At 48.2% G+C, this 13,742-nt stretch overlaps 2 protein-coding genes across 2 annotated transcripts in view; both read left to right on the forward strand.

The window, feature by feature from the left end:
* The window catches only part of LOC115079703, a 68,020-nt gene extending 65,656 nt beyond the window's left edge, over window positions 1–2,364 (forward strand). Inside the window, exon 58 of the mRNA XM_029583450.1 lies at window positions 1,921–2,364. Within this exon, the coding sequence (XP_029439310.1) occupies window positions 1,921–2,117 (197 nt within the window). The 3' untranslated portion in view covers window positions 2,118–2,364. The remainder of the gene's footprint in view (window positions 1–1,920) is intronic.
* A 3,680-nt stretch (window positions 2,365–6,044) lies between these two features.
* The window catches only part of STK32A (serine/threonine kinase 32A), a 73,112-nt gene continuing 65,414 nt past the window's right edge, over window positions 6,045–13,742 (forward strand). The window contains exons 1-2 of the mRNA XM_029583823.1: window positions 6,045–6,199; window positions 7,709–7,871. Coding sequence (XP_029439683.1) covers window positions 7,820–7,871 — 52 coding nt within the window. The 5' untranslated portion in view covers window positions 6,045–6,199; window positions 7,709–7,819. The remainder of the gene's footprint in view (window positions 6,200–7,708; window positions 7,872–13,742) is intronic.

Genomic DNA, 13,742 nt, shown 5'->3' on the forward strand with positions numbered 1-13,742 from the left:
GTGCCCATATGACTGCCCTGCTCTTCCCACGCTAAAGCCAGCACTGGTTCCTCTGCCCTGTGAGTGCCTGATGATGAATTCATGTTGATATGCACATTGTCTTCCGTACATAAGCCCTGAGCTGGGTGGTCCTCCACTGTGATTGAACATGTTTTAATATAAGTCTTTGGTGTGCTCCATCCTTTGTAGAAGTGTTTGCCAGGGTAAGTTGGATGTGAGCATCCAAGCAAGAGGAGACTGAACTTGGGTGTGGAGACATAAGAATTGCCATATTGGGTCAAATGGAGGATCTGTAAAACCCAGTATCCTGTTTCCAGCAATGGCCAATCCAGGTCACGAGTACCTGGCAGAATCCCAAATAGTAAATAGATTCCATGCTGCCACCGTGCAGTGATAAATAGTGGCCATTTCCTAAGGGGTCAGTATTCAAATCCTGGCTGGATAAGTAACTTAGCCGGATAACACTTATCCGTGTATATATTGCAACGTTAGCCGGATAAGTTATATCCATCTAAATTTAGACCTGCTATTGAGCCAGTCTAACTTGGGAGGACAACTTATCTGGCTGAATATCAATATTGCTACTTAAGTTATCCGGCTAAATAGTGCCATCCCCATCCACTCAGTGCTCGCCTGCAAAGTTCTCCGGCTAAGAAATGGCGGGATAAGTGACTTATCTATTAGCGGCTGAATGTCTGCTTAAATTCAGTGGTCGCTAGATAGCTGGAGAAGTCCTAGTTATCCAGCTATCTGCCAGCTGAATATCAGCCGTAGTCTCCTTTTTTAATAACAGTTTATGAACTTCTTCTCCAGGAACTTGTCCAAACCCTTTTTAAATCCAGCTATGCTAACAGCCACTTCCTCTGGCAATGAATTCCAAAGCTTACTTGTGAGTTGAGTGAAAAATATTTTTATTTCAATTTGTTTTGAATGTGCTACTTATCAACTTCATGGCGTGTCCCCTAGTATTTTTATTTTTTGAAAGAGTAAGACTCTCCTCGTGAAGTCTGCTCTTAAGACCTACTTCATCAAGGGGTATCCTCTTGTGGTGTCCACATGGAAGCACCATGGGTAAACCAGGCCCATGGTCTCTTCAGCCATTTGAATACACTGTAGACTGCCAATAGACAACGATTTGCACATTGCATTATGAGGGTGTGCTGGGGATGCCTGCAGGCAATGGCAATCTGTTTCATTAAAATGGCCAGATAGCTCCACATCAAAAGAGAGTCCGGCCTGGTTCTACTCTGCTCCAGCTATGGATTTGTGGTTCCTGTTTTTCACAGAGAAATTGCTCCTACAGGTGCATAAGATGGAATGGGGGTAAAACCAGGGTGGACTCAGCATGTCCTTATGGCATGGTGCTGTCTGTCCAGGGCCACCGCAACGGATGGAGAAGAAAAGCAGCTGACCACGTGGGTCCTGCCTTGAGTACGTGTGGAGGGGGAAGGGCATTTTCTCCAGCCACTGCTCTGGAGACGTCTGGTCGTCCCTCTGGCTAGCCCGACGGGCTTTCTGTAACGGGAGTCGGTTTATGGCTTCCAGCATAATCGCTCTAGTTCTAGTCCAGTCAATAACCCATGTGCAGACGGGCCCTGTCCGTGGCTCATTGTGCACTGACGGGATGGAGGGAGTTGAGTTCTGGAAAGCTGTGTCCCCCCTCCTGGGTATCAGGTTAGTCCCATATTCAGGTATCACTCGAAACCTGTTTTGGTGCTTTTTTCCCTTTGTGCCCAGAAATGCTGCTGATTTAGGATTCACTGCATCTGTTTAAAGGAAGCCGGAGTACGGCGTCATTTTCCCTTCCGATGCGCTGTCAGCAGCCTGAAATCCCTAGGCAGAGGGAATGCAAGGGCGAGCTCGCTTCGGTCCTGCCGTGCCTGGGTGCGACGTTCACGTCTTCCTTCCTCTCTTTTCCAGTGCCCGGCGCCTTGCAGACCGCGTTCCTCTGGTGGTCCTCCTTGGTCTGGTCAGTCCTCATTGCGGTTTCTGTCGTGGTGGCCAGTATTTGGGTAACTTACGGGACTGTTTCTTGCTGGAGAAGAGCAGAAGGAGAGGAAGAGAGCTATGAAGAGACGGAGAGTGAGAAGTCCTATGCAGAACTGAATGCCTTTTAAGCCTCCGAGCCGGCCTGCTGCGTGGATGGTTCTCACCTCACCCAAGACCGCTCCATCAGCTGCGGGATTTATTCCCTCCTCTACACTCACATGCTGCCTTTTGCATTTCTCCAAGATTCCCTTGGAGATACGTTTTTTTTTCCTGAAATATCCGGGTGCTGTCAGAAATTGTCTGAGTTTGAAATCGAACATGTTTTCCAATGCAGGTTATTGAAAATGTGACGTTTTGTTTAGGCTTTGAAATAAACGTAGCCTGTTTTACGTGAGCGTGTGCGTAATGTCCTGCAGAGTCAGCCAGCCTTGCAGCTGGCAGGTCCAGCGAACGGCCCCCAACTGAGAGCAGAGGCTGTAACGCATTCAAAGGCATTCATATGACAGCCCGATTCGGAGGCAAATCACCTCAGTAAATGCAAGAAAAAGCTGAAAGTGGTAGAGTGTGCACAAGTCAGAGGGAAGGTACTGTAATCAATTATAATGAGTTAAAAAAAACTTTCCATAAAAAGCTAAAATGACCTGTAGGATAAGTTTACAGCGTAAGGATAATGGTACAGCAAAGTATTATTCCAAAAATATATAATCTACCCATTTCTGTGCGTGAGGCACATTAAATAACGCACAATCTCCCTTCCCCTCTGGGTGGCATATTGTGCAATGCCTAAATTATACAAGAGAAGGAAACCTCAAATCTGCAACCCAAGCGGCTGGGAGTGAGGTACAGCCTAGTGCTTAGAGCAATGGGAAGCCAGCGTTCAATTCCCACTGCCTGCCCATGTGACCCTGGGCAAGTCACTCTACCCTCCATTGCCTCAGGCACAGACTTGGATTGTGAGTCCTCAGGGGACAGGGAAGTACCTCTGAAAGGCCAGAAAGTGGCATATAACTAAAATAAAGAGGATTCATTAACTACCAAGCAAAGGTCACTCCAAACCGCAGACTCCCAGATGAGCTCCAAGGATCCAGGACGATGAGGTGGCAGTCTGGGAACGTTGTCTAATGCACTGCCATCAGGGTAAAGCCAGCAAGGAGGAGGGAGAAGAGGCAGACCTGATCTGTCCTCAGGTTTTGATGAATAAAGCCACAGTCGTATTTGGTGAAACTTGTAAGGGATTCGGGGAGCCTTTTTGGGGATCTCCCAGTATGTAAAGCAGCTGCTGGAGGGGAGAGAGGGGGCATTGTGTGGTTATTTTGGGTTTCATATTTAGCCAACAGGTGGCGTCTAAGTAGTGATTTGTCCAGGGATATTCGGCAGTATAGCTGTGCTGCTGAATACCCGGCTAACTTAAATAAACGGACAAGTTTTAACTATTGACCCCGTTATGTTTTACAAATACTAAACACAGTTGCTCAGCACCACAGTATCTGAGAATGAGCAACCAGCTCTACGTATTTTTTGAGTTAATGCATCCAGGGGCAAAGATTAAAAGAAAATTAAACAACAGGATTGCAATAAGTTTATCAAGACTTTCTTTTTACAAAGCTAGAAAAGTCTTATTAAAAATATTGTGCTCCTCTTTGACAGAATATTCCAGAATTCCAAATTATAGAGCACGTTCTCAAATTAAATGAGGCCTCAATGAAAATAATAGAAACCCGTTTTCCAGTTGAAATTCACATTGCAGCTGCTTCCAGAAAATCACAATTTTAGGGGCGCCTGACATTAATAGGCTTTGCCTCCACAAAGGGGCATGAGGGATTGGGGGTGCTACTGCCTTTCCTTTCTAGGGGACAGGTGGGATTCAAATGCCCCTAGCAGGAAGGGAGTTGGCTTTTCCTGATTTCAGATCTGATGAGTCGCCCTTCCAGACCCCGAGCTCAAGGCGAGTTACATTTCAGGTCCTCTAGGTATCTCCTAGCGGGTGAAGTGGCTTGCCCCAGGAGCGTCAGTAGGAGAAGCTGGATTTGACCTCTGGCTTCCCTGGTTCTCAGCTCGCTGCTGTAGCCGCCTGCTCACTCCCGCGCTCTGCTGCCTGTTACTGTCATTAGTGGGGGTGGGGAGCAGCATTTAGACCTGGTCAGTTAATATGGGCATCGGCACATGGTGGCTAAGGGAGGCCTGGGTAGCTTCCCTTTGGCCTCTATTCCCCTACCCTGCAGCCCAGAGCATGTTTCAGTTCTACATACCTAATGGTAAGCAATGATGCATGATGACGCATAACAAACAGAAAGCAGGTAGATGGGATATCGGAGGTTTGGATCCTTCTGCCACTTGTTTGCTTTTGTCTGCTTCCCCTCACCTAACAGAAATGAAGGAAGAAGAGGTGATGCTCTTAAGAGCATAAGAAGTGCCATGCTGGGCCAGGCCAAGGTCCATCCAGTCCAGCTTCCTGTCTCCAACAGTGGCGACGCTGGGTCACAGGTGCCCATCAGATATCCAATAGTTGATCTCTGGCAACAAATTCCATAGCTTGATTGTGCCCTGAGTGAAAAATACTTCCTATGATTGGTTTTAAATCTGCCGGTTGCTAGTTTCATGGAGTGTCCTCTAGTCCTAGTGTTGTATGAAAGGGTAAGTAAATGTTCTGTATTTACCCGTTCCACTCAACTCATGATTTTATCAATTTCAATCATATTCCCTCTGTTGTCTCTTCTGAGCTAAAGAGCCCTAATCTGATTAGCCTTTCTGCACAAGGAAGCTTTTCCATCCACTTTATCATTTTTATCACCTTTCTCTGTCTATTATGTTTTTCTTGAGATAGGATGATCAGAATTGCACACAAAGAGCATTTGCACTGTGGATTTATATAAAAGCATTATGATGTTCTCGATTCCTTTCCAAATAATTCCTAACATTCTATTTGCCTGTTTGACCGCTGCTGCCCACTGAGCCGAAGACCTCAAGGCATTGTCCACAAGGATTCTGAGGTCCTTTTCTTGGGTGTTGACTCCTAACATGGAACCCAGCATCGTGTACTTGTAGTTGGGATTATTTTTCCCTACCTGCAATACTTTGCACTTCACATTAAACTGCCATTAGAAGCTCAGTCTCCTAGGCTCACAAGGTCTTCACAATCCTTTGCTGTTTTAAGGACTCAAAACAATTTTGTGTCATTTGCAAATGTGGTCACCTCACTCCTTGTTCCTTTCTCCGGACCATTTTCTGATATGCTGACTAGCGCAGGTCCCAGTACAGATCCCTGGTGCACTCCTCTCACCAGTTAGTCTTACCCTGTATTTCCTGTCTTGTATCCAGTTATTAAGCCACCATAGGACACTGCCTCCGATCCCATGACCTCCCAATTTCCTGAGGAGTCTCTGATGAGGGAATTGATCGAATGACGTGTGTAAATCCAAATCAACCGGCTCACCTTTGTCCACATGTTTAGTTACACCTTCAGAAATATCTAGTAAATCGGTAAAGCAAGACTTCTTTTTGCCCTTTTGTCTGGCATCGCCACCAGGCTGACCGGTCTATAGCCTCCCGGATCACGCCTGATAGTTTACCTTTATGTCAGCTGCACCAGCAGCTTTGCAAGAGTAGGGTCTGACACACACAGTACACTGTAATTGTCAAAGATTTTATTTGGGGAAACCATTTCTCAGAGTTGTATAGCAACGGGTCACTTGCTCTCTCACTATCACCGGCTATCCCTCTGAAGACCTCTCGCTGTCAGGATGCTGATATTATGGAAAATACTTGTTTTAAGATATTCGATGGTGTACCTGCACACTTAGGAGATAGAAGTGGCATAGAAATGGGATTCGTGTACTTTGGATTAGGTTTATTTGTTTTTTTTATAAAAGTTCTAATAACATTTAGGAAGGACAGAAAATATCCTCAGACCACCGTACCTGGACAGTTTCTTATTGGGTCGCTGCCCACTTGCATGCACGGAACTGTAAGCGGGTAAGTAGGCGACGTAGGTAATATTCCTCGTGGTGCAGTACCCAGCCTTCGCCTGCAGGGGGCGTCCGGACGTTGCTTCGCCTGCCCGGAGGAGAACTTGCCTTTTGTTCGTCTCCGGCTCCAGCGAGAGAGGAAGGGCTACGAGGCTCTCCCTGCTCCTGTGCCCCGGAGCTGGCTGCACGCCCGAAGCAGCGCGGCCCCCATGCCCCTCCGGGCTGCCATTTGCCCCCAGCTTCAGGTGAGTCTCCTTGTGCCTCGCAGAGCCGGGCGGCGAGCACGCGGGGCTTTTCCTGGGCAGAGGTGAGCGGGAGCGCGCGGACAGATGTGCTGTGCGCGCTCCCGGGGCACCCCCCCCCCCCCCCAGCCTCTCTCTCTCCTGCTGGGGGGGTCCTGTTGGTGGGAGAAGTACAACTTTCCCTGCTCGGGGGCTGTTGATGTTCTGTCGGGCGTTTCTTGGCTCTGCTGGTGCTTTGGGTTGGAAAAGAGCAGGGAGAGAAACTTGGGCTGGAAGTGGCGAGTGGGCTGCCAGCCTAGGGGGCTTTGGCGTTAGCAGTCGCAGACGTCGAGTTAATGCAATAAAAACAACTTGTTCTGTTGACGCTGAAAGGGAAAGAGGAGTTTTTATAAAATAAAGCGGGTGGGTTTGATTAGGAGGAATTGTTACAAAAAAACAAACAAACAAATCTTATCAAAGTTGGAGAAAGAGAACCGGACAAGATGGAGGCAGGATCGTTTCCCAGGGATGTGCAGAAGTCACACTGAAAATGTAGGAGGAGAGAGGTGGCCAGCTCAGGTGAGATGCAAAAAAACAGAAAAGCAGGCTGAGGGATAAAAAGGTTCTGAGAAGGAAGAAGGCCCAGTTACAGGAGGAAGGGGATTGAAAGGTGAAAGGTCCACCCTGGGGCTCCCCTGCCTGATCTCCCTGATGACCCTCTGGCCTTGCTCCTGCTTCCTAAGTCCATTAATCTTCAGTCTGCAGCTGAGGACCACGGGAAGGCCGCGCAGCACTGGGATCAGCTTTTCTTTCTCTGCCCCTAAAAACATAATTCATGCATTTTTTTTTTCTTGTAACCTGCATGTACAATTAGAGTTTAATAGATGCAGGGAGAGGACAGGATTGGGGGTTCTGTTTTGTCTGGGCGTCTCCTGCAGCATTAGGGAGGATCTTCTGGTCCCGAAATCAACTTCAAGGACAGATCCACATTGAACGCTAATGCAGGAGAGAGCTGGTGGGGGTCCCAGGCTAGGAATCTGAAAGAGGGGATGGGAAAATATTGGTCAAAGCTTAAAAAAAAAAAAAGTCTAAGGGAGTCAGTCAGGTCCATTTGCTTTTGTATGTTCTGGGTCTGCTTTAGGGAGTTTTCAGTGGGGGGTGGGGGGGGGGGGGTTATTGCTGTTCCAGGGGCTCTCTGGTGTCTGCGTATGTGCAGCTCTCCAGCCTCGCTTGAACCCACCCGGCAGCACCCTAAATCGCGCCTCCACCCTGTCGCCCTCATTACAGGCCGAGGGTGCTGGACGTACATTAAATAATGTGGGAGGGGGGGTATTTCAGAGCAAAACAGACGCTGGTATATAAAGTAAGCAATAGTTTGAAAGTGGCAATGACTCCTGTCTAGGAGCTGGGTAAAGGCTTGATGATTGCATATTTTATTTCCATGCGTGTCTCCTGGTAATGTTTCACTCTGCAATAGCCTGCCGCGCCCTCCCCCCCCCAGCACACACCTCTCTCTCCTCTCTCTTTCCTTAGGATGCGCAGCAGACTGCCTGGGTCCTGAGCTTCGGCTGGGTCACAGCCACCAGCCCTTCTCCTGTCCCTGGGATAATGTGAAGACCTCGCATCGGGACCCCGCCTTTACCAATGGGAGCCAACAACTCCAGCAAAACGCCTGTATTTGATGAAAACGAAGATGGTGAGAAACAGCCCCTGCAAGACCCCACAGGAGCTCGGGTGGGACGCTTTCTGTGGGTTACTCAGGGTGGCCATCTCTTCCAACAAATCTGCTTCCTACCCAGTTTGTAAGGAAGAGGGTCTTGCGTTCACGTCTCTCTGAGCTCACAGTAAGAACCCAAGGTGCTTCCTCACAACTGCTCTTTAGAAGGTTAATAAATGTGGATTTTTCAAAGCACTTTTATAATTGACTTGACTTTCCGACCTCGTGCTTTGGTTTCCAGGGATCCCTTGCATTGGGGCCAGTTTTCGGAGTCCTATCTTAAAGTGATAGTTGAATTGTACCCACTGATGATGATTTTTTTGTAGTCCCTATGTCAGGTGAGGTATCGTGGATTATTTATTTGTTGCTGATGAATGAGCACTATGTTTTATTTTGCTGGAATTGATGCGTATTGTATTTGTCAAGGTATTTAGGCTGCACTGTAGCTTACGGTCTTATGAATTCTTGCATTATTTATTGATTTATTTTATTTTTTTGACAGGGCAGGATTTAAGGTTTTGGCAGAGTGCCCTGGTGGCACTGGCAGCCCTTCCAAACTGTGCTGGCACATGGTCCTAGAGCAGGGAACCTTTTCTGCCTGGATATTTGGCACCCTAGGAGATTGCCTTACGCCTAAATCCGGGCCTGTGTTTTGAGCTGAATGTTTGTGGGTTTTTTTTAAAGAATTGATGCTTTCAGTTGATGGCATTAGTTAATCATTTTGATTGTAAAATTTGGTGGATTTGGTTTTATCTTTGCAATTTGGCACTGAATGTTGTTGGTTGGTTTGGTTTTTTTTTTCTCAAATGGAAAGGCGAGTTCATAAGTAAAGATGATGGCGATGTTTAAACTCAATAGTCCTCACTGTACGTGGACTGTAACACCTGCTTTCAGGGTTGGGAAGGGCCTGCGGTAATTCTCCCGGGTGCTCGCAATATCGGTTAATTGATTGCTGAAAAGGAAAAACATCTGTTCAGTAGCTGAGGAGTTGCACAGTAAGAGCCGAGCAACCTTGCGCTGAACGTGCTAGGACAGAGGCATCGGACTTTTATTCCAGCACAGTGACTGCTCCAGCTTTGACCTTGGGTGGTTCTCACATCAGAGAGAGTGGGGATGCTTCAATGAGCAATCTAGAGCGATTTTTGGTGAGGGGGAAAGGGTTTCCTGCCCTTGACCCCGGACCCTGTGTGAGAGGGTCACCCCCCCCGCGCGTGGCACACAGGTCAGCAGGACAGCGGCTGACGCCTTTCTGCATCCCAGAGGTGCCGCAGCAGTGACCCTTGTATGTGGGACGGCACCTGCCGACTTCACGTTCGGGTGTGTGATAATCCTGGTTTTTTAAAACTATTTCCTTTTAGAAACGGTGTCCTCTTTAGTCATGATACAAAAATAGGGGCAGAGTAAGCAGTAATATGGAACTTTTTCTGTAAAAATATTACATTAAAATGTACTTTTATGGTTGTAGACCACTTTGGCCATCCCTGTAAGTTTGCAAGGGCGTCTATAAGTGAATGAAAATTAAAAAAATTAAATAAAATAGTAAATGGTAAAATTTTGCCATTTGTAGCTCAATAAGATTCGGTGTACAGTGCGGCTTAAGAGACACCGAGCTGTGCCAGGCAGGAAACAGGGCCCTGATTTGCACAAAATGCTCCGTGATCTCCTGCTGGGAATTTTTTTTTTTTTTTAATCACAGTAAAATTTCAATTCCCTTTTTGCAGTCGGCAGGAAAACAGCCCGGGGGAGGGGGGGCTCCCTCTGAGATAACCGCGATCCTGCCCGGAGCAGGGTGACATGAGGCAGCCTGGGAAGGCTGCTGGGGCTTATGCTAACAGCAAATCTGTGTCAGACAGACGGATGTGACGCGCTGCTTTCAGGTGCACAACTTCTGCTCCTCTCGGCTTCCCTGGACGTTCTCTGCACTCCGCGCCGCTCTTCTGCTATCCCCGGCAGCGGGGGTGGGGAAAAGTGCTGTTTATAAAGGTAAAACTGTGCTAGAGCAAGCTTAGGCCTTTCTTCCATCAAGCGTAGGGTAAAAGAATCGGCCCCTGGCTTTCTAAAGTCGGATCAGACCTGCCCTGCGGGACGAGGGCCGCGTTCCTCCCCCTTCCTGGTTCTTCCTTCCGTCAGCGCGATCGGAATGGACCAAACCGGTGTCGTGAGGGGGCCGAGCCCGGCGGGCCCAGGGTCTCTGAGCTGCTAACTCGCTCCTCCCTTTTACCGGAAGACGCGGTCCGCGCCGTGGCCACGGTGCCCCCGAGCACAAAAGCGCGGGGTCCGCAGAGCCACAGGATCACTCCCAGCGGCTCTGAAACTTTTTTTTTTTTTCCTTTATCCTTTTGCCCGGTCCTGAACCTGGCCAGCCCACTCGGTCATTAACCAGAGGAAGCGCCGGCGAGTTACCTTGCCTCGAGGAAAAGGCGCGCGACGTGCTGGGGGGAGGCCCTTTGAGCCAGAGCAGGAGGAGGACTTCAGCCTCCGGGGTCTTTTCGTTTTACCAGCGATCGATCTGCTCTAGAAACCGATTCCGCCTTCGGCAGGAGCTTGTGAGGGCGCTGCGGGCACTTCCCTGACGACAGCCTGGCAGGAGAGGCGCGCGGGACCCTTCTTCCTCTCTTCCGACAGATGCTTGCATGTTGCTTCCTCCGGAATACGTGCCCCAGTTTCATCTAATCAAGCCCCGAGCCTTGCGGCTTCAGAAAGCTCTCGCTGAACACCTCTTGATTGCTGACGTCTCTTTTAAACACATTCGTTTCCCTTTAGCTGAAGTTAAAAAAAAAAAAAAAAAAGGCCTACCTGCAGTCCCCTGTGTCTAGTTGTGATTTGCATGGGATATTTTGGTCCTATTTAAATGTCCCTTCCTTGACAGAATTGACGTGCTTAAGGCCACTAATGATTTGTGGCTTGCAGCCGACTCAGATCGTGCCGCTATAATTGGATTCTGTGGCTGCATGTAGTTACAGTAGACCCTGTTACCCCCCTGGAGGAGACCTCCTGGCCTTGCTGGTGGTTCGCTGCTGCTGCTCCTCCGCGTTGTTCTTGCTGCTTTTATATTCATGAGAAGACATTGCATATATTCTGGATGGTTCTCCTGAGATTTGGTGTCTTCTCTCGCTGGTGGGAGTGAAGCGTGGGGTCGCCAACTGACTCCATGCATCTAGGGGCTTCTTGCAGAATTTGCCTCTAGGTGTTGGGGTAAAACCCGCACTGGCTCGGTCCTGATGACCAGAAGTCAGCTGGCAACCCTGAAGAGTTTGCTTATTTGACTGAATATGCATTGAGACATTTCCATATCCTGCGCTGGAATTTTGGACGGGGGCCTGAGATTAAAGTCCATTCTCTTGTGACAAGCCCGATTGGCTCAAGACAGCAATGGCAGCTGAAGAGCAGGCCTTCCGCCTATCGAGTCACCCGGCCAGCATCACTTTCTGGAGCACCTGGTATTTCTTGGAAGCCGCTTCATGCCAATACTAGCCAGGCCCAACCCTGTCAGTCTGACAGCCATTTGACTCCTGGTGCCTTTCAGGTCCTCAGTTTATTGATGTCATTCCTGTCTTCTGCTCCAGTTACATTTTTGGTTCTGCCCTGGATCTTGGGATACAGCCCTGGGTGGGAAGATATCTGTTTGCATCTGAATTTTACTGAGATTGAGAGGTTACTTCTGCTTCCACTCCCGGAATAGCTCTCGGTGTGAACTGTCCTGCTTAATCACCCTCAAGGCTGCCTGGGAAATGAGATGTTAGTGTTTTACATCAGCAGTGCGTCTGCGCCTACTTCAGGCTCCTCAGCTGCCTTCTGTGCTCCCCTCTCCCTTCCTCACATAGATGATGAAGGATGCTACTAACCTCCCTAGTCACCTCCTTTTTTTTTTTTGTTGCCTCTGAATCTTACAATAAAATCGACCTTCATTTCATTTATTGATATTAATCGTTTTCCAGCTGATTAGACACTCAAATCGATGTAATTTTGTTGTACATCATATTGCATAAATACGCATAACGTATAATATATGTATATATGACCATATTTAAAACTCTGCCCTTGATTCTACCTGAAGTTATCCAGGCCTCAGACATTGGACAAATCTTCAGACCCTTCCTGAAATGTAACAAAGTGTTTTCATCTCTAAGCTGAAGCAGTAAACTATTCCACAATGAAGGAATTAGACCTTCCTGGGCTGGCCCGCCTCCAGCCTTGGCAGGGAAAGTTTTCATTGGTGTCCCACCACTACTGAATGTTTGGGATTATACTACTGAAAAAAACTGAGCCTGGGATAGGACGTGCCATGCTGGGTCAGACCAAAGGTCCACCGAGCTCAGCATCCGGGGGCCTGATGTGGCCCCTCCGGGTCACTGGGAAGGGTCCTTATTGCTCACTCTCGGGGATTAATCCTGACTTTCCCAAATCCATCTGGCTAATAATTCTTGGATGTGGTACTTTGGTGGGTCAGCGAGGAAGCTTGCGACGCTGCTGCCTTTGTGCTGCGAAGAGCCAGCAGCTTTCACTTGCACTGAATCCCCCTTTTTCAAAATGAGCCCCACCTGCATCAGCCCCGCGCTCGAATGTCAGCGCCGCATGTTGCAGTGCAAGCGATTCGGGGGCAAATCTCCGGTCCCGTGAGGCTGGCAGGTCCCAGGCCCTCCGTGGAGGTGAGGGGAGGTGCAGTCTACACTGGCACCCATGGCTAATCCTAAAGGCCGCTTCTCTCTCTAGTACTCGCTTTTATCCCCAAAACCTCAGCCCGCTCTCTGGGTGTGAGGAAGTGGAGAGCTGAAGACACAATTTGGCTGCATTGTAAGATTTCTGAATAAGTCTTCATACTGAAATGCAACCTTTTCACCTGTCGGAGCTAGAGAGGAGTTTAACAAGACTGCGCAGGTGCAGTGGGTGACCCGTTCCAGAGCCTCCACAACTGGCGCACCTGAGACCACCCGAGCATGTTCTTAAGCCAATGTTTCCTGACTCTTGCTGGAGGCACCCTTAGCCCATTGGATTTTCTGGATAATGAAAATGAATATGCATGAGATAAATTTGCATACCTTGGAGACCCAATGTATGCAAATCTATTCATTTAAAGATATCCTGGAAACCAGAGCGATGAAGGGTGCCCCCAGGAGAGAGTTGGGAAAAGATCGCCTCAAGCACAGCGTGGAAGAAAAGCCTAGATGAATCGGACGTCCTATGCCTGTCTTTTTCAAAATGAATAAACACCAGAGCAAAGATTACTTGCTTTTACATATTTTAGCACGGGACAAGCAGAAAGGATCAAATTTTAGGGAAATAGGGGTAAACCAGTGATAGTCAAGCCTGTCCACATGACCCTCAAATAGCTACTTTGACTTTCAGGATGTCCACAAGAAATGTGTGATGTAAATTAAGCAAATATCTCATGCATCTTCATTGTGGATATTCTGAGAGCCAGGACAGGTTTGGGAGCCGCCAATAGAGCGTCGGAGGAATGGCAGCATAAGGGAGATTTTGCCCTAAGGTCTTATAATTTTAGCATCGCTTTTATTGTTACATTCTTCATTTGAATATTTTTTACTCCTCCGACCTGAGCTTGTCGATGGCTGCCTGCGTGTATCTGACTAGAATATTGGTGGGCTGATGAATGCCTCATAATGCTCACCACTTTCATTAGATCCCCAATTTGTTGGAAAATGCAAAGTGAAAAGTTGGTTTTTTTTCCCCCGGAGTTTAGAAGGCAAGGAGTCCTGTCCTGAGTGCACAGAGAGCAGCGAGAGTACAGGGGCTGGCAGAATGGATTAGCTAAGCCTCTCACTGCCTGTCACTTTAAATCCATCAAGGGTCTCCTGGAGGTGCCTTGTTGCTCCACATGTAAGTGACTTT

The sequence above is a fragment of the Rhinatrema bivittatum genome, chromosome 18 (assembly GCF_901001135.1).
Source record: "Rhinatrema bivittatum chromosome 18, aRhiBiv1.1, whole genome shotgun sequence".
In the NCBI taxonomy this organism is placed as follows: Eukaryota; Metazoa; Chordata; class Amphibia; order Gymnophiona; family Rhinatrematidae; genus Rhinatrema; species Rhinatrema bivittatum.